This window comes from Oncorhynchus mykiss, chromosome 21, assembly GCF_013265735.2.
Source record: "Oncorhynchus mykiss isolate Arlee chromosome 21, USDA_OmykA_1.1, whole genome shotgun sequence".
NCBI classification, from domain to species: Eukaryota; Metazoa; Chordata; class Actinopteri; order Salmoniformes; family Salmonidae; genus Oncorhynchus; species Oncorhynchus mykiss.
In genome coordinates, this window is record NC_048585.1 from 63,712,306 (window position 1) to 63,736,822 (window position 24,517).

Genomic DNA, 24,517 nt, shown 5'->3' on the forward strand with positions numbered 1-24,517 from the left:
GGGCGTACTGGAGGACTGGAGCTGGGCTGTTGGGGGTACTGGAGGACTGGAGCTGGGCTGTTGGGGGTACTGGAGGCCTGGAGTTTGGCTGTTGGGGGTACTGGAGGACTGGAGTTTGGCTGTTGGGGGTACTGGAGGACTGGAGTTTGGCTGTTGGGGGTACTGGAGGACTGGAGCTGGGCTGTTGGGGGGACTGGAGGACTGGAGTTGGGCTGTTGGGGGTAATGGAGGACTGGAGCTGGGCTGTTGGGGGTAATGGAGGACTGGAGCTGGGCTGTTGGGGGTACTGGAGGACTGGAGCTGGGCTGGGCTGTTGGGGGTACTGGAGGACTGGAGTTGGGCTGTTGGAGGACTGGAGCTGGGCTGTTGGGGGTACTGGAGGACTGGAGCTGGGCTGTTGGGGGTACTGGAAGACTGGAGCTGGGCTGTTGGGGGTACTGGAGGACCGGAGTTGGGCTGTTGGGGGTACTGGAGGACCGGAGTTGGGCTGTTGGGGGTACTGGAGGACCGGAGTTGGGCTTTTTGGGGTACTGGAGGACTGTAGTTTGGCTGTTGGGGGTACTGGAGGACCGGAGTTGGGCTGTTGGGGGACTGGAGCTGGGCTGTTGGGGGTACTGGAGGACTGGAGCTGGGCTGTTGGGGGTACTGGAGGACTGGAGTTGGGCTGTTGGGGGTACTGGAGGACTGGAGCTGGGCTGTTGGGGGTACTGGAGGACTGGAGCTGGGCTGTTGGGGGGACTGGAGGACTGGAGTTGGGCTGTTGGGGGTAATGGAGGACTGTAGCTGGGCTGTTGGGGGTAATGGAGGACTGGAGCTGGGCTGTTGGGGGTACTGGAGGACTGGAGCTGGGCTGGGCTGTTGGGGGTACTGGAGGACTGGAGTTGGGCTGTTGGAGGACTGGAGCTGGGCTGTTGGGGGTACTGGAGGACTGGAGCTGGGCTGTTGGGGGTACTGGAAGACTGGAGCTGGGCTGTTGGGGGTACTGGAGGACCGGAGTTGGGCTGTTGGGGGTACTGGAGGACCGGAGTTGGGCTGTTGGGGGTACTGGAGGACCGGAGTTGGGCTTTTTGGGGTACTGGAGGACTGTAGTTTGGCTGTTGGGGGTACTGGAGGACCGCAGTTGGGCTGTTGGGGGACTGGAGCTGGGCTGTTGGGGGTACTGGAGGACTGGAGCTGGGCTGTTGGGGGTACTGGAGGACTGGAGTTGGGCTGTTGGGGGTACTGGAGGACTGGAGCTGGGCTGTTGGGGGTACTGGAGGACTGGAGTTGGGCTGTTGGAGGACTGGAGCTGGGCTGTTGGGGGTACTGGAGGACTGGAGCTGGGCTGTTGGGGGTACTGGAGGACTGGAGCTGGGCTGTTGGGGGTACTGGAGGACTGGAGTTGGGCTGTTGGAGGACTGGAGCTGGGCTGTTGGGGGTACTGGAGGACTGGAGCTGGGCTGTTGGGGGTACTGGAGGACCGGAGTTGGGCTGTTGGGGGTACTGGAGGACTGGAGCTGGGCTGTTGGGGGTACTGGAGGACTGGAGCTGGGCTGTTGGGAGGACTGGAGGACTGGAGTTCGGCTGTTGGGGGTACTGGAGGACTGGAGCTGGGCTGTTGGGGGTACTGGAGGACTGGAGTTGGGCTGTTGGAGGACTGGAGCTGGGCTGTTGGGGGTACTGGAGGACTGGAGCTGGGCTGTTGGGGGTACTGGAGGACCGGAGTTGGGCTGTTGGGGGTACTGGAGGACTGGAGCTGGGCTGTTGGGGGTACTGGAGGACTGGAGCTGGGCTGTTGGGGGTACTGGAGGACTGGAGCTGGGCTGTTGGGGGTACTGGAGGACCGGAGTTGGACTGTTGGGGGTACTGGAGGACCGGAGTTGGGCTGTTGGGGGTACTGGAGGACTGGAGTTGGGCTGTTGGGGGTACTGGAGGACTGGAGTTGGGCTGTTGGGGGTCTGGAGGCCTGGAGCTGGGCTGTTGGGGGGATTGGAGCTGGGCTGTTGGGGGTACTGGAGGACTGGAGCTGGGCTGTTGGGGGTACTGGAAGACTGGAGCTGGGCTGTTGGGGGTACTGGAGGACCGGAGTTGGGCTGTTGGGGGTACTGGAGGACCGGAGTTGGGCTGTTGGGGGTACTGGAGGACCGGAGTTGGGCTTTTGGGGGTACTGGAGGACTGGAGCTGGGCTGTTGGGGGTACTGGAGGACCGGAGTTGGGCTGTTGGGGGACTGGAGCTGGGCTGTTGGGGGGACTGGAGGACTGGAGTTGGGCTGTTGGGGGTACTGGAGGACTGGAGTTGGGCTGTTGGGGGTACTGGAGGACTGGAGTTGGGCTGTTGGGGGGACTGGAGGACTGAAGTTGGGCTGTTGGGGGTAATGGAGGACTGGAGCTGGGCTGTTGGGGGTACTGGAGGACTGGAGCTGGGCTGTTGGGGGTACTGAAGGACTGGAGCTGGGCTGTTGGGGGTCTGGAGGCCTGGAGCTGGGCTGTTGGGGGGATTGGAGGCCTGGAGCTGGGCTGTTGGGGGTAATGGAGGACTGGAGCTGGGCTGTTGGGGGTACTGGAGGACTGGAGTTGGGCTGTTGGAGGACTGGAGCTGGGCTGTTGGGGGTACTGGAGGACTGGAGCTGGGCTGTTGGGGGTACTGGAAGACTGGAGCTGGGCTGTTGGGCGTACTGGAGGACTGGAGCTGGGCTGTTGGGGGTACTGGAGGACTGGAGCTGGGCTGTTGGGGGTACTGGAGGCCTGGAGTTTGGCTGTTGGGGGTACTGGAGGACTGGAGTTTGGCTGTTGGGGGTACTGGAGGACTGGAGTTTGGCTGTTGGGGGTACTGGAGGACTGGAGCTGGGCTGTTGGGGGGACTGGAGGACTGGAGTTGGGCTGTTGGGGGTAATGGAGGACTGGAGCTGGGCTGTTGGGGGTAATGGAGGACTGGAGCTGGGCTGTTGGGGGTACTGGAGGACTGGAGCTGGGCTGGGCTGTTGGGGGTACTGGAGGACTGGAGTTGGGCTGTTGGAGGACTGGAGCTGGGCTGTTGGGGGTACTGGAGGACTGGAGCTGGGCTGTTGGGGGTACTGGAAGACTGGAGCTGGGCTGTTGGGGGTACTGGAGGACCGGAGTTGGGCTGTTGGGGGTACTGGAGGACCGGAGTTGGGCTGTTGGGGGTACTGGAGGACCGGAGTTGGGCTTTTTGGGGTACTGGAGGACTGTAGTTTGGCTGTTGGGGGTACTGGAGGACCGGAGTTGGGCTGTTGGGGGACTGGAGCTGGGCTGTTGGGGGTACTGGAGGACTGGAGCTGGGCTGTTGGGGGTACTGGAGGACTGGAGTTGGGCTGTTGGGGGTACTGGAGGACTGGAGCTGGGCTGTTGGGGGTACTGGAGGACTGGAGCTGGGCTGTTGGGGGGACTGGAGGACTGGAGTTGGGCTGTTGGGGGTAATGGAGGACTGGAGCTGGGCTGTTGGGGGTAATGGAGGACTGGAGCTGGGCTGTTGGGGGTACTGGAGGACTGGAGCTGGGCTGGGCTGTTGGGGGTACTGGAGGACTGGAGTTGGGCTGTTGGAGGACTGGAGCTGGGCTGTTGGGGGTACTGGAGGACTGGAGCTGGGCTGTTGGGGGTACTGGAAGACTGGAGCTGGGATGTTGGGGGTACTGGAGGACCGGAGTTGGGCTGTTGGGGGTACTGGAGGACCGGAGTTGGGCTGTTGGGGGTACTGGAGGACCGGAGTTGGGCTTTTTGGGGTACTGGAGGACTGTAGTTTGGCTGTTGGGGGTACTGGAGGACCGCAGTTGGGCTGTTGGGGGACTGGAGCTGGGCTGTTGGGGGTACTGGAGGACTGGAGCTGGGCTGTTGGGGGTACTGGAGGACTGGAGTTGGGCTGTTGGGGGTACTGGAGGACTGGAGCTGGGCTGTTGGGGGTACTGGAGGACTGGAGTTGGGCTGTTGGAGGACTGGAGCTGGGCTGTTGGGGGTACTGGAGGACTGGAGCTGGGCTGTTGGGGGTACTGGAGGACTGGAGCTGGGCTGTTGGGGGTACTGGAGGACCGGAGTTGGGCTGTTGGGGGACTGGAGCTGGGCTGTTGGGGGTACTGGAGGACTGGAGCTGGGCTGTTGGGGGTACTGGAGGACTGGAGTTGGGCTGTTGGGGGTACTGGAGGACTGGAGCTGGGCTGTTGGGGGTACCTCAGGACCGGAGTTGGGCTGTTGGGGGACTGGAGCTGGGCTGTTGGTGGTACTGGAGGACTGGAGCTGGGCTGTTGGGGGTACTGGAGGACTGGAGTTGGGCTGTTGGAGGACTGGAGCTGGGCTGTTGAGGGGTACTGGAGGACTGGAGCTGGGCTGTTGGGGGTACTGGAGGACCGGAGTTGGGCTGTTGGGGGACTGGAGCTGGGCTGTTGGGGGTACTGGAGGACTGGAGCTGGGCTGTTGGGGGTACTGGAGGACTGGAGTTGGGCTGTTGGGGGTACTGGAGGACTGGAGCTGGGCTGTTGGGGGTACTGGAGGACCGGAGTTGGGCTGTTGGGGGACTGGAGCTGGGCTGTTGGGGGTACTGGAGGACTGGAGCTGGGCTGTTGGGGGTACTGGAGGACTGGAGTTGGGCTGTTGGGGGTACTGGAGGACTGGAGCTGGGATGTTGGGGGTACTGGAGGACCGGAGTTGGGCTGTTGGGGGACTGGAGCTGGGCTGTTGGGGGTACTGGAGGACTGGAGCTGGGCTGTTGGGGGTACTGGAGGACCGGAGTTGGGCTGTTGGGGGACTGGAGCTGGGCTGTTGGGGGTACTGGAGGACTGGAGCTGGGCTGTTGGGGGTACTGGAGGACTGGAGCTGGGCTGTTGGGGGTACTGGAGGACTGGAGCTGGGATGTTGGGGGTACTGGAGGACTGGAGCTGGGCTGTTGGGGGTACTGGAGGACCGGAGTTGGGCTGTTGGGGGGCTGGAGCTGGGCTGTTGGGGGTACTGGAGGACTGGAGCTGGGCTGTTGGGGGTACTGGAGGACTGGAGTTGGGCTGTTGGGGGTACTGGAGGACTTGAGCTGGGCTGTTGGGGGTACTGGAGGCCTGGAGCTGGGCTGTTGGGGGTACTGGAGGACCGGAGTTGGGCTGTTGGGGGTACTGGAGGACTGGAGCTGGGATGTTGGGGGTACTGGAGGCCTGGAGCTGGGCTGTTGGGGGTACTGGAGGACCGGAGTTGGGCTGTTGGGGGTACTGGAGGACTGGAGCTGGGATGTTGGGGGTACTGGAGGCCTGGAGCTGGGCTGTTGGGGGTACTGGAGGACCGGAGTTGGGCTGTTGGGGGTACTGGAGGACTGGAGCTGGGATGTTGGGGGTACTGGAGGACCGGAGTTGGGCTGTTGGGGGGCTGGAGCTGGGCTGTTGGGGGTACTGGAGGACTGGAGCTGGGCTGTTGGGGGTACTGGAGGACTGGAGTTGGGCTGTTGGGGGTACTGGAGGACTGGAGCTGGGATGTTGGGGGTACTGGAGGACTGGAGCTGGGCTGTTGGGGGTACTGGAGGACCGGAGTTGGGCTGTTGGGGGGCTGGAGCTGGGCTGTTGGGGGTACTGGAGGACTGGAGCTGGGCTGTTGGGGGTACTGGAGGACTTGAGCTGGGCTGTTGAGGGTACTGGAGGACTGGAGTTGGGCTGTTGGAGGACTGGAGCTGGGCTGTTGGGGGTACTGGAGGACTGGAGTTGGGCTGTTGGGGGTACTGGAGGACTGGAGTTGGGCTGTTGGGGGTACTGGAGGACCGGATTTGGGCTGTTGGGGGTACTAGAGGACCGGAGTTGGGCTGTTGGGGGGACTGGAGGACTGGAGTTGGGCTGTTGGGGGGTACTGGAGGACTGGAGCTGGGCTGTTGGGGGTACTGGAGGACTGGAGCTGGGCTGTTGGGGGGACTGGAGGACTGGAGTTGGGCTGTTGGGGGTACTGGAGGACTGGATTTGGGCTGTTGGAGGACTGGAGCTGGGCTGTTGGGGGTACTGAAGGACTGGAGTTGGGCTGTTGGAGGACTGGAGCTGGGCTGTTGGGGGTACTGGAGGACTGGAGCTGGGCTGTTGGGGGTGCTGGAGGACTGGAGTTGGGCTGTTGGGGGTACTGGAGGACTGGAGTTGGGCTGTTGGGGGTACTGGAGGACTGGAGTTGGGCTGTTGGAGGACTGGAGCAGGGCTGTTGGGGGTACTGGAGGACTGGAGCTGGGCTGTTGGGGGTACTGGAGGACTGGAGTTGGGCTGTTGGAGGACTGGAGCTGGGCTGTTGGGGGTACTGGAGGACTGGAGCTGGGCTGTTGGGGGTACTGGAGGACCGGAGTTGGGCTGTTGGGGGTACTGGAGGACTGGAGCTGGGCTGTTGGGGGTACTGGAGGACTGGAGCTGGGCTGTTGGGAGGACTGGAGGACTGGAGTTCGGCTGTTGGGGGTACTGGAGGACTGGAGCTGGGCTGTTGGGGGTACTGGAGGACTGGAGTTGGGCTGTTGGAGGACTGGAGCTGGGCTGTTGGGGGACTGGAGCTGGGCTGTTGGGGGTACTGGAGGACTGGAGCTGGGCTGTTGGGGGTACTGGAGGACTGGAGTTGGGCTGTTGGGGGTACTGGAGGACTGGAGCTGGGCTGTTGGGGGTACTGGAGGACTGGAGTTGGGCTGTTGGAGGACTGGAGCTGGGCTGTTGGGGGTACTGGAGGACTGGAGCTGGGCTGTTGGGGGTACTGGAGGACTGGAGCTGGGCTGTTGGGGGTACTGGAGGACCGGAGTTGGGCTGTTGGGGGACTGGAGCTGGGCTGTTGGGGGTACTGGAGGACTGGAGCTGGGCTGTTGGGGGTACTGGAGGACTGGAGTTGGGCTGTTGGGGGTACTGGAGGACTGGAGCTGGGCTGTTGGGGGTACCTCAGGACCGGAGTTGGGCTGTTGGGGGACTGGAGCTGGGCTGTTGGTGGTACTGGAGGACTGGAGCTGGGCTGTTGGGGGTACTGGAGGACTGGAGTTGGGCTGTTGGAGGACTGGAGCTGGGCTGTTGAGGGGTACTGGAGGACTGGAGCTGGGCTGTTGGGGGTACTGGAGGACCGGAGTTGGGCTGTTGGGGGACTGGAGCTGGGCTGTTGGGGGTACTGGAGGACTGGAGCTGGGCTGTTGGGGGTACTGGAGGACTGGAGTTGGGCTGTTGGGGGTACCAGAGGACTGGAGCTGGGCTGTTGGGGGTACTGGAGGACCGGAGTTGGGCTGTTGGGGGACTGGAGCTGGGCTGTTGGGGGTACTGGAGGACTGGAGCTGGGCTGTTGGGGGTACTGGAGGACTGGAGTTGGGCTGTTGGGGGTACTGGAGGACTGGAGCTGGGATGTTGGGGGTACTGGAGGACCGGAGTTGGGCTGTTGGGGGACTGGAGCTGGGCTGTTGGGGGTACTGGAGGACTGGAGCTGGGCTGTTGGGGGTACTGGAGGACCGGAGTTGGGCTGTTGGGGGACTGGAGCTGGGCTGTTGGGGGTACTGGAGGACTGGAGCTGGGCTGTTGGGGGTACTGGAGGACCGGAGTTGGGCTGTTGGGGGGCTGGAGCTGGGCTGTTGGGGGTACTGGAGGACTGGAGCTGGGCTGTTGGGGGTACTGGAGGACTGGAGTTGGGCTGTTGGGGGTACTGGAGGACTTGAGCTGGGCTGTTGGGGGTACTGGAGGCCTGGAGCTGGGCTGTTGGGGGTACTGGAGGACCGGAGTTGGGCTGTTGGGGGTACTGGAGGACTGGAGCTGGGATGTTGGGGGTACTGGAGGACTGGAGCTGGGCTGTTGGGGGTACTGGAGGACCGGAGTTGGGCTGTTGGGGGTACTGGAAGACTGGAGCTGGGCTGTTGGGCGTACTGGAGGACTGGAGCTGGGCTGTTGGGGGTACTGGAGGACTGGAGCTGGGCTGTTGGGGGTACTGGAGGCCTGGAGTTTGGCTGTTGGGGGTACTGGAGGACTGGAGTTTGGCTGTTGGGGGTACTGGAGGACTGGAGTTTGGCTGTTGGGGGTACTGGAGGACTGGAGCTGGGCTGTTGGGGGGACTGGAGGACTGGAGTTGGGCTGTTGGGGGTAATGGAGGACTGGAGCTGGGCTGTTGGGGGTAATGGAGGACTGGAGCTGGGCTGTTGGGGGTACTGGAGGACTGGAGCTGGGCTGGGCTGTTGGGGGTACTGGAGGACTGGAGTTGGGCTGTTGGAGGACTGGAGCTGGGCTGTTGGGGGTACTGGAGGACTGGAGCTGGGCTGTTGGGGGTACTGGAAGACTGGAGCTGGGCTGTTGGGGGTACTGGAGGACCGGAGTTGGGCTGTTGGGGGTACTGGAGGACCGGAGTTGGGCTGTTGGGGGTACTGGAGGACCGGAGTTGGGCTTTTTGGGGTACTGGAGGACTGTAGTTTGGCTGTTGGGGGTACTGGAGGACCGGAGTTGGGCTGTTGGGGGACTGGAGCTGGGCTGTTGGGGGTACTGGAGGACTGGAGCTGGGCTGTTGGGGGTACTGGAGGACTGGAGTTGGGCTGTTGGGGGTACTGGAGGCCTGGAGTTTGGCTGTTGGGGGTACTGGAGGACTGGAGTTTGGCTGTTGGGGGTACTGGAGGACTGGAGTTTGGCTGTTGGGGGTACTGGAGGACTGGAGCTGGGCTGTTGGGGGGACTGGAGGACTGGAGTTGGGCTGTTGGGGGTAATGGAGGACTGGAGCTGGGATGTTGGGGGTAATGGAGGACTGGAGCTGGGCTGTTGGGGGTACTGGAGGACTGGAGCTGGGCTGGGCTGTTGGGGGTACTGGAGGACTGGAGTTGGGCTGTTGGAGGACTGGAGCTGGGCTGTTGGGGGTACTGGAGGACTGGAGCTGGGCTGTTGGGGGTACTGGAAGACTGGAGCTGGGCTGTTGGGGGTACTGGAGGACCGGAGTTGGGCTGTTGGGGGTACTGGAGGACCGGAGTTGGGCTGTTGGGGGTACTGGAGGACCGGAGTTGGGCTTTTTGGGGTACTGGAGGACTGTAGTTTGGCTGTTGGGGGTACTGGAGGACCGGAGTTGGGCTGTTGGGGGACTGGAGCTGGGCTGTTGGGGGTACTGGAGGACTGGAGCTGGGCTGTTGGGGGTACTGGAGGACTGGAGTTGGGCTGTTGGGGGTACTGGAGGACTGGAGCTGGGCTGTTGGGGGTACTGGAGGACTGGAGTTGGGCTGTTGGAGGACTGGAGCTGGGCTGTTGGGGGTACTGGAGGACTGGAGCTGGGCTGTTGGGGGTACTGGAGGACTGGAGCTGGGCTGTTGGGGGTACTGGAGGACCGGAGTTGGGCTGTTGGGGGACTGGAGCTGGGCTGTTGGGGGTACTGGAGGACTGGAGCTGGGCTGTTGGGGGTACTGGAGGACTGGAGTTGGGCTGTTGGGGGTACTGGAGGACTGGAGCTGGGCTGTTGGGGGTACCTCAGGACCGGAGTTGGGCTGTTGGGGGACTGGAGCTGGGCTGTTGGTGGTACTGGAGGACTGGAGCTGGGCTGTTGGGGGTACTGGAGGACTGGAGTTGGGCTGTTGGAGGACTGGAGCTGGGCTGTTGAGGGGTACTGGAGGACTGGAGCTGGGCTGTTGGGGGTACTGGAGGACCGGAGTTGGGCTGTTGGGGGACTGGAGCTGGGCTGTTGGGGGTACTGGAGGACTGGAGCTGGGCTGTTGGGGGTACTGGAGGACTGGAGTTGGGCTGTTGGGGGTACCAGAGGACTGGAGCTGGGCTGTTGGGGGTACTGGAGGACCGGAGTTGGGCTGTTGGGGGACTGGAGCTGGGCTGTTGGGGGTACTGGAGGACTGGAGCTGGGCTGTTGGGGGTACTGGAGGACTGGAGTTGGGCTGTTGGGGGTACTGGAGGACTGGAGCTGGGATGTTGGGGGTACTGGAGGACCGGAGTTGGGCTGTTGGGGGACTGGAGCTGGGCTGTTGGGGGTACTGGAGGACTGGAGCTGGGCTGTTGGGGGTACTGGAGGACCGGAGTTGGGCTGTTGGGGGACTGGAGCTGGGCTGTTGGGGGTACTGGAGGACTGGAGCTGGGCTGTTGGGGGTACTGGAGGACTGGAGCTGGGATGTTGGGGGTACTGGAGGACTGGAGCTGGGCTGTTGGGGGTACTGGAGGACCGGAGTTGGGCTGTTGGGGGGCTGGAGCTGGGCTGTTGGGGGTACTGGAGGACTGGAGCTGGGCTGTTGGGGTTACTGGAGGACTGGAGTTGGGCTGTTGGGGGTACTGGAGGACTTGAGCTGGGCTGTTGGGGGTACTGGAGGCCTGGAGCTGGGCTGTTGGGGGTACTGGAGGACCGGAGTTGGGCTGTTGGGGGTACTGGAGGACTGGAGCTGGGATGTTGGGGGTACTGGAGGACTGGAGCTGGGCTGTTGGGGGTACTGGAGGACCGGAGTTGGGCTGTTGGGGGTACTGGAAGACTGGAGCTGGGCTGTTGGGCGTACTGGAGGACTGGAGCTGGGCTGTTGGGGGTACTGGAGGACTGGAGCTGGGCTGTTGGGGGTACTGGAGGCCTGGAGTTTGGCTGTTGGGGGTACTGGAGGACTGGAGTTTGGCTGTTGGGGGTACTGGAGGACTGGAGTTTGGCTGTTGGGGGTACTGGAGGACTGGAGCTGGGCTGTTGGGGGGACTGGAGGACTGGAGTTGGGCTGTTGGGGGTAATGGAGGACTGGAGCTGGGCTGTTGGGGGTAATGGAGGACTGGAGCTGGGCTGTTGGGGGTACTGGAGGACTGGAGCTGGGCTGGGCTGTTGGGGGTACTGGAGGACTGGAGTTGGGCTGTTGGAGGACTGGAGCTGGGCTGTTGGGGGTACTGGAGGACTGGAGCTGGGCTGTTGGGGGTACTGGAAGACTGGAGCTGGGCTGTTGGGGGTACTGGAGGACCGGAGTTGGGCTGTTGGGGGTACTGGAGGACCGGAGTTGGGCTGTTGGGGGTACTGGAGGACCGGAGTTGGGCTTTTTGGGGTACTGGAGGACTGTAGTTTGGCTGTTGGGGGTACTGGAGGACCGGAGTTGGGCTGTTGGGGGACTGGAGCTGGGCTGTTGGGGGTACTGGAGGACTGGAGCTGGGCTGTTGGGGGTACTGGAGGACTGGAGTTGGGCTGTTGGGGGTACTGGAGGACTGGAGCTGGGCTGTTGGGGGTACTGGAGGACTGGAGTTGGGCTGTTGGAGGACTGGAGCTGGGCTGTTGGGGGTACTGGAGGACTGGAGCTGGGCTGTTGGGGGTACTGGAGGACTGGAGCTGGGCTGTTGGGGGTACTGGAGGACCGGAGTTGGGCTGTTGGGGGACTGGAGCTGGGCTGTTGGGGGTACTGGAGGACTGGAGCTGGGCTGTTGGGGGTACTGGAGGACTGGAGTTGGGCTGTTGGGGGTACTGGAGGACTGGAGCTGGGCTGTTGGGGGTACCTCAGGACCGGAGTTGGGCTGTTGGGGGACTGGAGCTGGGCTGTTGGTGGTACTGGAGGACTGAGCTGGGCTGTTGGGGGTACTGGAGGACTGGAGTTGGGCTGTTGGAGGACTGGAGCTGGGCTGTTGAGGGGTACTGGAGGACTGGAGCTGGGCTGTTGGGGGTACTGGAGGACCGGAGTTGGGCTGTTGGGGGACTGGAGCTGGGCTGTTGGGGGTACTGGAGGACTGGAGCTGGGCTGTTGGGGGTACTGGAGGACTGGAGTTGGGCTGTTGGGGGTACCAGAGGACTGGAGCTGGGCTGTTGGGGGTACTGGAGGACCGGAGTTGGGCTGTTGGGGGACTGGAGCTGGGCTGTTGGGGGTACTGGAGGACTGGAGCTGGGCTGTTGGGGGTACTGGAGGACTGGAGTTGGGCTGTTGGGGGTACTGGAGGACTGGAGCTGGGATGTTGGGGGTACTGGAGGACCGGAGTTGGGCTGTTGGGGGACTGGAGCTGGGCTGTTGGGGGTACTGGAGGACTGGAGCTGGGCTGTTGGGGGTACTGGAGGACCGGAGTTGGGCTGTTGGGGGACTGGAGCTGGGCTGTTGGGGGTACTGGAGGACTGGAGCTGGGCTGTTGGGGGTACTGGAGGACTGGAGCTGGGATGTTGGGGGTACTGGAGGACTGGAGCTGGGCTGTTGGGTGTACTGGAGGACCGGAGTTGGGCTGTTGGGGGGCTGGAGCTGGGCTGTTGGGGGTACTGGAGGACTGGAGCTGGGCTGTTGGGGGTACTGGAGGACTGGAGTTGGGCTGTTGGGGGTACTGGAGGACTTGAGCTGGGCTGTTGGGGGTACTGGAGGCCTGGAGCTGGACTGTTGGGGGTACTGGAGGACCGGAGTTGGGCTGTTGGGGGTACTGGAGGACTGGAGCTGGGATGTTGGGGGTACTGGAGGACTGGAGCTGGGCTGTTGGGGGTACTGGAGGACCGGAGTTGGGCTGTTGGGGGGCTGGAGCTGGGCTGTTGGGGGTACTGGAGGACTGGAGCTGGGCTGTTGGGGGTACTGGAGGACTGGAGTTGGGCTGTTGGGGGTACTGGAGGACTGGAGCTGGGATGTTGGGGGTACTGGAGGACTGGAGCTGGGCTGTTGGGGGTACTGGAGGACCGGAGTTGGGCTGTTGGGGGGCTGGAGCTGGGCTGTTGGGGGTACTGGAGGACTGGAGCTGGGCTGTTGGGGGTACTGGAGGACTGGAGTTGGGCTGTTGGGGGTACTGGAGGACTTGAGCTGGGCTGTTGGGGGTACTGGAGGACTGGAGTTGGGCTGTTGGAGGACTGGAGCTGGGCTGTTGGGGGTACTGGAGGACTGGAGTTGGGCTGTTGGAGGACTGGAGCTGGGCTGTTGGGGGTACTGGAGGACTGGAGTTGGGCTGTTGGGGGTACTGGAGGACCGGATTTGGGCTGTTGGGGGTACTAGAGGACCGGAGTTGGGCTGTTGGGGGGACTGGAGGACTGGAGTTGGGCTGTTGGGGGGTACTGGAGGACTGGAGCTGGGCTGTTGGGGGTACTGGAGGACTGGAGCTGGGCTGTTGGGGGGACTGGAGGACTGGAGTTGGGCTGTTGGGGGTACTGGAGGACTGGAGTTGGGCTGTTGGAGGACTGGAGCTGGGCTGTTGGGGGTACTGAAGGACTGGAGTTGGGCTGTTGGAGGACTGGAGCTGGGCTGTTGGGGGTACTGGAGGACTGGAGCTGGGCTGTTGGGGGTGCTGGAGGACTGGAGTTGGGCTGTTGGGGGTACTGGAGGACTGGAGTTGGGCTGTTGGGGGTACTGGAGGACTGGAGTTGGGCTGTTGGAGGACTGGAGCAGGGCTGTTGGGGGTACTGGAGGACTGGAGCTGGGCTGTTGGGGGTACTGGAGGACTGGAGTTGGGCTGTTGGAGGACTGGAGCTGGGCTGTTGGGGGTACTGGAGGACTGGAGCTGGGCTGTTGGGGGTACTGGAGGACCGGAGTTGGGCTGTTGGGGGTACTGGAGGACTGGAGCTGGGCTGTTGGGGGTACTGGAGGACTGGAGCTGGGCTGTTGGGAGGACTGGAGGACTGGAGTTCGGCTGTTGGGGGTACTGGAGGACTGGAGCTGGGCTGTTGGGGGTACTGGAGGACTGGAGTTGGGCTGTTGGAGGACTGGAGCTGGGCTGTTGGGGGTACTGGAGGACTGGAGCTGGGCTGTTGGGGGTACTGGAGGACCGGAGTTGGGCTGTTGGGGGTACTGGAGGACTGGAGCTGGGCTGTTGGGGGTACTGGAGGACTGGAGCTGGGCTGTTGGGGGTACTGGAGGACTGGAGCTGGGCTGTTGGGGGTACTGGAGGACCGGAGTTGGGCTGTTGGGGGTACTGGAGGACCGGAGTTGGGCTGTTGGGGGTACTGGAGGACTGGAGTTGGGCTGTTGGGGGTACTGGAGGACTGGAGTTGGGCTGTTGGGGGTCTGGAGGCCTGGAGCTGGGCTGTTGGGGGGATTGGAGCTGGGCTGTTGGGGGTACTGGAGGACTGGAGCTGGGCTGTTGGGGGTACTGGAAGACTGGAGCTGGGCTGTTGGGGGTACTGGAGGACCGGAGTTGGGCTGTTGGGGGTACTGGAGGACCGGAGTTGGGCTGTTGGGGGTACTGGAGGACCGGAGTTGGGCTTTTGGGGGTACTGGAGGACTGGAGCTGGGCTGTTGGGGGTACTGGAGGACCGGAGTTGGGCTGTTGGGGGACTGGAGCTGGGCTGTTGGGGGTACTGGAGGACTGGAGCTGGGCTGTTGGGGGTACTGGAGGACTGGAGCTGGGCTGTTGGGGGTACTGGAGGCCTGGAGTTTGGCTGTTGGGGGTACTGGAGGACTGGAGTTTGGCTGTTTGGGGTACTGGAGGACTGGAGTTTGGCTGTTGGGGGTACTGGAGGACTGGAGCTGGGCTGTTGGGGGGACTGGAGGACTGGAGTTGGGCTGTTGGGGGTACTGGAGGACTGGAGTTGGGCTGTTGGGGGTACTGGAGGACTGGAGTTGGGCTGTTGGGGGGACTGGAGGACTGAAGTTGGGCTGTTGGGGGTAATGGAGGACTGGAGCTGGGCTGTTGGGGGTACTGGAGGACTGGTGCTGGGCTGTTGGGGGTACTGAAGGACTGGAGCTGGGCTGTTGGGGGTCTGGAGGCCTGGAGCTGGGCTGTTGGGGGGATTGGAGGCCTGGAGCTGGGCTGTTGGGGGTAATGGAGGACTGGAGCTGGGCTGTTGGGGGTACTGGAGGACTGGAGTTGGGCTGTTGGAGGACTGGAGCTGGGCTGTTGGGGGTACTGGAGGACTGGAGCTGGGCTGTTGGGGGTACTGGAAGACTGGAGCTGGGCTGTTGGGCGTACTGGAGGACTGGAGCTGGGCTGTTGGGGGTACTGGAGGACTGGAGCTGGGCTGTTGGGGGTACTGGAGGCCTGGAGTTTGGCTGTTGGGGGTACTGGAGGACTGGAGTTTGGCTGTTGGGGGTACTGGAGGACTGGAGTTTGGCTGTTGGGGGTACTGGAGGACTGGAGCTGGGCTGTTGGGGGGACTGGAGGACTGGAGTTGGGCTGTTGGGGGTAATGGAGGACTGGAGCTGGGCTGTTGGGGGTAATGGAGGACTGGAGCTGGGCTGTTGGGGGTACTGGAGGACTGGAGCTGGGCTGGGCTGTTGGGGGTACTGGAGGACTGGAGTTGGGCTGTTGGAGGACTGGAGCTGGGCTGTTGGGGGTACTGGAGGACTGGAGCTGGGCTGTTGGGGGTACTGGAAGACTGGAGCTGGGCTGTTGGGGGTACTGGAGGACCGGAGTTGGGCTGTTGGGGGTACTGGAGGACTGGAGCTGGGCTGGGCTGTTGGGGGTACTGGAGGACTGGAGTTGGGCTGTTGGAGGACTGGAGCTGGGCTGTTGGGGGTACTGGAGGACTGGAGCTGGGCTGTTGGGGGTACTGGAAGACTGGAGCTGGGCTGTTGGGGGTACTGGAGGACCGGAGTTGGGCTGTTGGGGGTACTGGAGGACCGGAGTTGGGCTGTTGGGGGTACTGGAGGACCGGAGTTGGGCTTTTTGGGGTACTGGAGGACTGTAGTTTGGCTGTTGGGGGTACTGGAGGACCGGAGTTGGGCTGTTGGGGGACTGGAGCTGGGCTGTTGGGGGTACTGGAGGACTGGAGCTGGGCTGTTGGGGGTACTGGAGGACTGGAGTTGGGCTGTTGGGGGTACTGGAGGACTGGAGCTGGGCTGTTGGGGGTACTGGAGGACTGGAGTTGGGCTGTTGGAGGACTGGAGCTGGGCTGTTGGGGGTACTGGAGGACTGGAGCTGGGCTGTTGGGGGTACTGGAGGACTGGAGCTGGGCTGTTGGGGGTACTGGAGGACCGGAGTTGGGCTGTTGGGGGACTGGAGCTGGGCTGTTGGGGGTACTGGAGGACTGGAGCTGGGCTGTTGGGGGTACTGGAGGACTGGAGTTGGGCTGTTGGGGGTACTGGAGGACTGGAGCTGGGCTGTTGGGGGTATCTCAGGACCGGAGTTGGGCTGTTGGGGGACTGGAGCTGGGCTGTTGGTGGTACTGGAGGACTGGAGCTGGGCTGTTGGGGGTACTGGAGGACTGGAGTTGGGCTGTTGGAGGACTGGAGCTGGGCTGTTGAGGGGTACTGGAGGACTGGAGCTGGGCTGTTGGGGGTACTGGAGGACCGGAGTTGGGCTGTTGGGGGACTGGAGCTGGGCTGTTGGGGGTACTGGAGGACTGGAGCTGGGCTGTTGGGGGTACTGGAGGACTGGAGTTGGGCTGTTGGGGGTACTGGAGGACTGGAGCCGGTGCTGTTGGGGGTACTGGAGGACCGGAGTTGGGCTGTTGGGGGACTGGAGCTGGGCTGTTGGGGGTACTGGAGGACTGGAGCTGGGCTGTTGGGGGTACTGGAGGACTGGAGTTGGGCTGTTGGGGGTACTGGAGGACTGGAGCTGGGATGTTGGGGGTACTGGAGGACCGGAGTTGGGCTGTTGGGGGACTGGAGCTGGGCTGTTGGGGGTACTGGAGGACTGGAGCTGGGCTGTTGGGGGTACTGGAGGACCGGAGTTGGGCTGTTGGGGGACTGGAGCTGGGCTGTTGGGGGTACTGGAGGACTGGAGCTGGGCTGTTGGGGGTACTGGAGGACTGGAGCTGGGCTGTTGGGGGTACTGGAGGACTGGAGCTGGGATGTTGGGGGTACTGGAGGACTGGAGCTGGGCTGTTGGGGGTACTGGAGGACCGGAGTTGGGCTGTTGGGGGTACTGGAGGACTGGAGCTGGGCTGTTGGGGGTACTGGAGGACTGGAGTTGGGCTGTTGGGGGTACTGGAGGACTTGAGCTGGGCTGTTGGGGGTACTGGAGGCCTGGAGCTGGGCTGTTGGGGGTACTGGAGGACCGGAGTTGGGCTGTTGGGGGTACTGGAGGACTGGAGCTGGGATGTTGGGGGTACTGGAGGACTGGAGCTGGGCTGTTGGGGGTACCGGAGGACCGGAGTTGGGCTGTTGGGGGGCTGGAGCTGGGCTGTTGGGGGTACTGGAGGACTGGAGCTGGGCTGTTGGGGGTACTGGAGGACTGGAGTTGGGCTGTTGGGGGTACTTGAGGACTGGAGCTGGGATGTTGGGGGTACTGGAGGACTGGAGCTGGGCTGTTGGGGGTACTGGAGGACCGGAGTTGGGCTGTTGGGGGGCTGGAGCTGGGCTGTTGGGGGTACTGGAGGACTGGAGCTGGGCTGTTGGGGGTACTGGAGGACTGGAGTTGGGCTGTTGGGGGTACTGGAGGACTTGAGCTGGGCTGTTGGGGGTACTGGAGGACTGGAGTTGGGCTGTTGGAGGACTGGAGCTGGGCTGTTGGGGGTACTGGAGGACTGGAGTTGGGCTGTTGGGTGTACTGGAGGACTGGAGTTGGGCTGTTGGGGGTACTGGAGGACCGGATTTGGGCTGTTGGGGGTACTAGAGGACCGGAGTTGGGCTGTTGGGGGGACTGGAGGACTGGAGTTGGGCTGTTGGGGGGTACTGGAGGACTGGAGCTGGGCTGTTGGGGGTACTGGAGGACTGGAGCTGGGCTGTTGGGGGGACTGGAGGACTGGAGTTGGGCTGTTGGAGGACTGGAGCTGGGCTGTTGGGGGTACTGAAGGACTGGAGTTGGGCTGTTGGAGGACTGGAGCTGGGCTGTTGGGGGTACTGGAGGACTGGAGCTGGGCTGTTGGGGGTGCTGGAGGACTGGAGTTGGGCTGTTGGGGGTACTGGAGGACTGGAGTTGGGCTGTTGGGGGTACTGGAGGACTGGAGTTGGGCTGTTGGGGGTACTGGAGGACCGGATTTGGGCTGTTGGGGGTACTAGAGGACCGGAGTTGGGCTGTTGGGGGGACTGGAGGACTGGAGTTGGGCTGTTGGGGGGTACTGGAGGACTGGAGCTGGGCTGTTGGGGGTACTGGAGGACTGGAGCTGGGCTGTTGGGGGGACTGGAGGACTGGAGTTGGGCTGTTGGAGGACTGGAGCTGGGCTGTTGGGGGTACTGAAGGACTGGAGTTGGGCTGTTGGAGGACTGGAGCTGGGCTGTTGGGGGTACTGGAGGACTGGAGCTGGGCTGTTGGGGGTGCTGGAGGACTGGAGTTGGGCTGTTGGGGGTACTGGAGGACTGGAGTTGGGCTGTTGGGGGTACTGGAGGACTGGAGTTGGGCTGTTGGAGGACTGGAGCAGGGCTGTTGGGGGTACTGGAGGACTGGAGCTGGGCTGTTGGGGGTACTGGAGGACCGGAGTTGGGCTGTTGGGGGACTGGAGCTGGGCTGTTGGGGGTACTGGAGGACTGGAGCTGGGCTGTTGGGGGTACTGGAGGACCGGAGTTGGGCTGTTGGGGGTACTGGAGGACTGGAGCTGGGCTGTTGGGGGTACTGGAGGACTGGAGCTGGGCTGTTGGGAGGACTGGAGGACTGGAGTTCGGCTGTTGGGGGTACTGGAGGACTGGAGCTGGGCTGTTGGGGGTACTGGAGGACTGGAGTTGGGCTGTTGGAGGACTGGAGCTGGGCTGTTGGGGGTACTGGAGGACTGGAGCTGGGCTGTTGGGGGTACTGGAGGACCGGAGTTGGGCTGTTGGGGGTACTGGAGGACTGGAGCTGGGCTGTTGGGGGTACTGGAGGACTGGAGCTGGGCTGTTGGGGGTACTGGAGGACTGGAGCTGGGCTGTTGGGGGTACTGGAGGACTGGAGTTGGATTTTCCTGTTGTCTGTCCGGCCTTCTTAGAGCAGCTAAATACTCCACAGAAAATGACGGTGATGAAAAATCAACTAGTTATAGGCACCATTATCATGCAGTTAGGGTTAGGGTTAGGTGTTAGGGTTAGGGGTTAGAGGTTAGGGTTAGGGTTAGGGGTTAGGGTTAGGGTTTGGGTTAGGGGTTAGGGTTAGGGTTTGGGTTAGGGGTTAGGGGTTAGGGTTAGGGTTAGGGGTTAGGGTTAGGGTTTAGGGGTTAGGGTTTGGGTTAGGGGTTTGGCTTAGGGTTTGGGTTAGGGTTAGGGGTTAGGGTTAGGGTTTGGGTTAGGGGTTTGGGTTAGGGCTTAGGGTTTGGGTTAAGGGTTAGGGTTTGGGTTAGGGGTTAGGGGTTAGGGTTAGGGGTTTGGGTTAGGGGTTAGGGTTTGGGTTAGGGGTTAGGGTTAGGGTTAGGGGTTAGGGGTTAGGGTTAGGGGTTGGGGTTAGGGTTAGGGGTTAGGGTTAGGGGTTAGGTTTAGGGTTAGGGGTTAGGGTTAGCATTAGGGGTTAGGGTTAGGGGTTAGGGTTAGGGGTTAGGGTTACAATTATAGTATATAATTATACTACTCGGCTGTTGTCAGAAGAATTAATGCGGTGGTCTTCCAACATTACCGCCAGGAGGAGTTGTACGTCAACTGCAAGCCCTCTATTTACCTCTACACACCTGTACCCTCTACACACCTGTACCCTCTACACACCTGTGCCCTCTACAAACCTTGACCCTCTACTACACCTGCTGGGCTGTTGGGGGTACTGGAGGACTGGAGCTGGATGGTTGGGGGGACTGGAGGATTGGAGTTGGGCTGTTGGGGGTACTGGAGGACTGGAGCTGGGCTGTTGGGGGTACTGGAGGACTGGAGCTGGGCTGTTGGGGGTACTGGAGGACTGGAGTTGGGCTGTTGGAGGACTGGAGCTGGGCTGTTGGGGGTACTGGAGGACTGGAGCTGGGCTGTTGGGGGTACTGGAGGACTGGAGTTGGGCTGTTGGGGGTACTGGAGGACTGGAGCTGGGCTGTTGGGGGTACTGGAGGACTGGAGTTGGATTTTCCTGTTGTCTGTCCGGCCTTCTTAGAGCAGCTAAATACTCCACAGAAAATGACGGTGATGAAAAATCAACTAGTTATAGGCACCATTATCATGCAGTTAGGGTTAGGGTTAGGTGTTAGGGTTAGGGGTTAGAGGTTAGGGTTAGGGTTAGGGGTTAGGGTTAGGGTTTGGGTTAGGGTTAGGGTTTGGGTTAGGGGTTAGGGGTTAGGGGTTAGGGTTAGGGTTAGGGGTTAGGGTTAGGGTTTAGGGGTTAGGGTTTGGGTTAGGGGTTTGGCTTAGGGTTTGGGTTAGGGGTTAGGGTTAGGGTTTGGGTTAGGGGTTTGGGTTAGGGCTTAGGGTTTGGGTTAAGGGTTAGGGTTTGGGTTAGGGGTTAGGGTTAGGGGTTAGGGTTAGGGGTTTGGGTTAGGGGTTAGGGTTTGGGTTAGGGGTTAGGGTTAGGGTTAGGGTTAGGGGTTAGGGGTTAGGGTTAGGGGTTGGGGTTAGGGTTAGGGGTTAGGGTTAGGGGTTAGGTTTAGGGTTAGGGGTTAGGGTTAGCATTAGGGGTTAGGGTTAGGGGTTAGGGTTACAATTATAGTATATAATTATACTACTCGGCTGTTGTCAGAAGAATTAATGCGGTGGTCTTCCAACATTACCGCCAGGAGGAGTTGTACGTCAACTGCAAGCCCTCTATTTACCTCTACACACCTGTACCCTCTACACACCTGTACCCTCTACACACCTGTACCCTCTACAAACCTTGACCCTCTACTACACCTGTACCCTCTACACACCTGTAGCCTCTACTACACCTGTACCCTCTACACACCTGTACCCTCTACACACCTGTACCATCTACACACCTGTACCCTCTACACACCTTTACCCTCTACTACACCTGTACCCTCTACACACCTTTACCCTCTACTACACCTGTGCCCTCTACACACCTGTACCCTCTACTACACCTTTACCCTCTACACACCTGTACCCTCTACTACACCTGTACCCTCTACACACCTGTACCCTCTACACACCTGTACCCTCTACTACACCTGTACCCTCTACTACACCTGTACCCTCTACTACACCTGTACCCTCTACTACACCTGTACCCCCTTCTATACCTGTACCCTCTAATACACCTGTACCCTCTACTACACCTGTATACTCTACTACACCTGTATACTCTACTAGACCTGAATACTCTACTACACCTGTATACACTACTACACCTGTACACTCTACTACACCTGTACCCTCTACTACACCTGTATACCCTTCTATACCTGTACCCTCTTCTACACCTGTACCCTCTACTACACCTGTACCCTCTACTACACCTGTATACTCTACTAGACCTGAATACTCTACTACACCTGTATACTCTACTACACCTGTACACTCTACTACACCTGTACCCTCTACTACACCTGTATACTCTTCTACACCTGTACCCTCTACTACACCTGTAACCTCTACTACACCTATACCCTCTACTACACCTGTATACTCTTCTACACCTGTACCCTCTACTACACCTGTACCCTCTACTACACCTGTACCCTCTACTACACCTGTACACTCTTCTACTCCTGTACCCTCTACTACACCTGTACCCTCTACTACACCTGTATACTCTACTACACCTGTACCCTCTACACACCTGTACCCTCTACTACACCTGTACCCTCTACACACCTGTACTCTCTACACACCTGTACCTTCTTCTACACATGTATACTCTACTACACCTGTACCCTCTACACACCTGTACCCTCTACTACACCTGTATACTCTACTACACCTGTATACTCTACTACACCTGTACCCTCTACTACACCTGTATACTCTTCTACACCTGTACCCTCTACTACACCTTTACCCTCTACTACACCTGTACCCTCTACTACACCTGTACCCTCTACTACACCTGTATACTCTTCTACACCTGTACCCTCTAATACACCTGTACCCTCTACTACACCTGTATACTCTACTACACCTGTACCCTCTACTACACCTGTATACTCTACTACACCTGTACCCTCTACTACACCTGTATACTCTACTACACCTGTACCCTCTACTACACCTGTATACTCTACTACAACTGTATACTACACTACCTGTTCAGGTCCCTCATCTTTGCTTACTGTTGATTAGTTGGTCAAAAGGTATTATCGTTCACTTTTGCCTGTGTGTGATTGGTCAGTAGTCCTTCTGACTGACTTGTGCTCTCTTCTCATTGGTCCAGGAGGAGTCGTGTTACATCTTTGTGGGCGTGACCCAGGAGGCGGAGAGAGAGGAGTTTTATGACGAGACACGCCGTCTGTGTGACCTCCGACTTTTCCACCCCATCCTCAAGGTCATCGAACCGCTGGGCAACCGAGAGGAAAAGATCCTCAACAGAGAGATAGGTGGGACACAGACACACACACACACACACACACACACACACACACACACACACACACGCGCACACAGACAGACACACACACACACGCACACAGACAGACACACACACACACACATTAAGTGTGAGTTTTTGCTTGTGTCTGTTTTTGTTCAGGCTTTTGTGATAGGCATGCCCATCTGTGAGTTTGAGCTGGATTGTATATGAATGTGTATCAAGGTGTGTGTGTGTGTGTGTGTGTGTGCGTGTGCGTGTGCGTGTGTGTGTGTGTGTGGTTGTAATCAGGTTTTGCGATAGGCATGCCCATCTGTGAGTTTGAGCAGCTGAAGGACCCTGAGGTTCAGGACTTCAGAAGGAGCATACTGGGCGTGTGCAGAGAGGCTATGGAGGAGAGGGAAGGAGGCGGGGCTGAGACACAGGCCCTCTATGTCTACCCCCCCAACGTGGAGTCAGCCCCCGAGCTGCCACAACACATCTTCTGCAAACTGGACAAGGGTTAGCACTGTTATTACTGCTATACACTGAATTATACTACACTATAACTACACGATAACTACACTATACATACACAACACTACACTATAACTACACTATAACTACACAACACTACACTATAACTACACCATAACTACACTATAACTACACCATACTACACTATACATACACAACACTACACTATAACTACACTTTACTATACTATACCTATGCCACAACTACACTATAACTACACCATACTACACTATACATACACTACACATCTTCTGCAAACTGGACAAGGGTTAGCACTGTTATTACTGCTATACACTGTATTATACTACACTATAACTACACGATAACTACACTATACATACACAACACTACACTATAACTACACTATACATACACAACACTACACTATAACTACACTATAACTACACTATACATACACAACACTACACTATAACTACACTTTACTATACTATACCTACGCCACAACTACACTATAACTACACCATACTACATTATACATGCACTGCACCATAACTGCACTACAACTACACTATAACTACACCATAATACATTATACATACACTCCACCATAACTACACTACAACTACACTATAACTACACCATACTACATTATACATACACTCCACCATAACTACACTATAACTACACTATAACTACACCATACTACATTATACATACACTCCACCATAACTACACTACAACTACACTATAAATGCACCATACTACACTATACATGCACCGCACTATAACTACACTATAACTACACCATACTACATTATACATACACTCCACCATAACTACACTACAACTACACTATAAATGCACCATACTACACTATACATGCACCGCACTATAACTACACTATAACTATATTATAACTACACTATAACTGCACTATACCTACACTATACCTACATCACACTACACTATACATACACTACACTACACTATAACTACACTATACTACACTATAACTGCACTATACTACAACAACACTATATTATGCAATAATTACACTATACTACACTACACTATAACTACACCATATTATACCACACTATAACTACACTATACTATAACTACACTATACTACAACTGTACTATACTATAACTGCACTATACCATAACTATACTATAAATATGCTATGCTATGACTACACCATACTACACTATAACCACACTATACTATTACTATACTTTACTATAACTACACTACACTTTTACCACACTACAACAGCACTATACTGCACTATAACCATACTATAACTGTAACTGTACCATACTACACTATTACTGCACTATACCACGCTACAACTATACTATATATACTGTAACTATACCATACTATACTATACTACATTATATTATACTGCACAACCCTATACTGTTCTATATTATACTATACTACATTATATTATACCGCACTATACTACACTACGACCACACTATATTATAATACACTACAACCACACTATATTATAATACACTACAACCACACTATATTATAATACACTACAACTACACTATATTATAATACACTACAACTACACTATATTATAATACACTACAACTACACTATATTATAATACACTACGACCACACTATATTATAATACACTACGACCACACTATATTATAATACACTACAACTACACTATATTATAATACACTACAACTACACTATATTATACTATACTACAACTACACTATATTATAATACACTACGACCACACTATATTATAATACACTACGACCACACTATATTATAATACACTACAACTACACTATATTATAATACACTACAACTACACTATATTATAATACACTACAACTACACTATATTATAATACACTACAACCACACTATATTATAATACACTACAACCACACTATATTATAATACACTACGACCACACTATATTATAATACACTACAACTACACTATATTATAATACACTACAAC

The 24,517-nt window shown here is 58.5% G+C and overlaps 1 protein-coding gene across 1 annotated transcript in view; it reads left to right on the top strand.

Moving 5' to 3' along the window:
• zgc:158659 (uncharacterized protein LOC791141 homolog) overlaps window positions 1-24,517 on the top strand; it is a 149,735-nt gene that overhangs the window by 48,283 nt on the left and 76,935 nt on the right. The window contains exons 4-5 of the mRNA XM_036958414.1: window positions 21,888-22,050; window positions 22,332-22,541. Coding sequence (XP_036814309.1) covers window positions 21,888-22,050; window positions 22,332-22,541 — 373 coding nt within the window. The remainder of the gene's footprint in view (window positions 1-21,887; window positions 22,051-22,331; window positions 22,542-24,517) is intronic.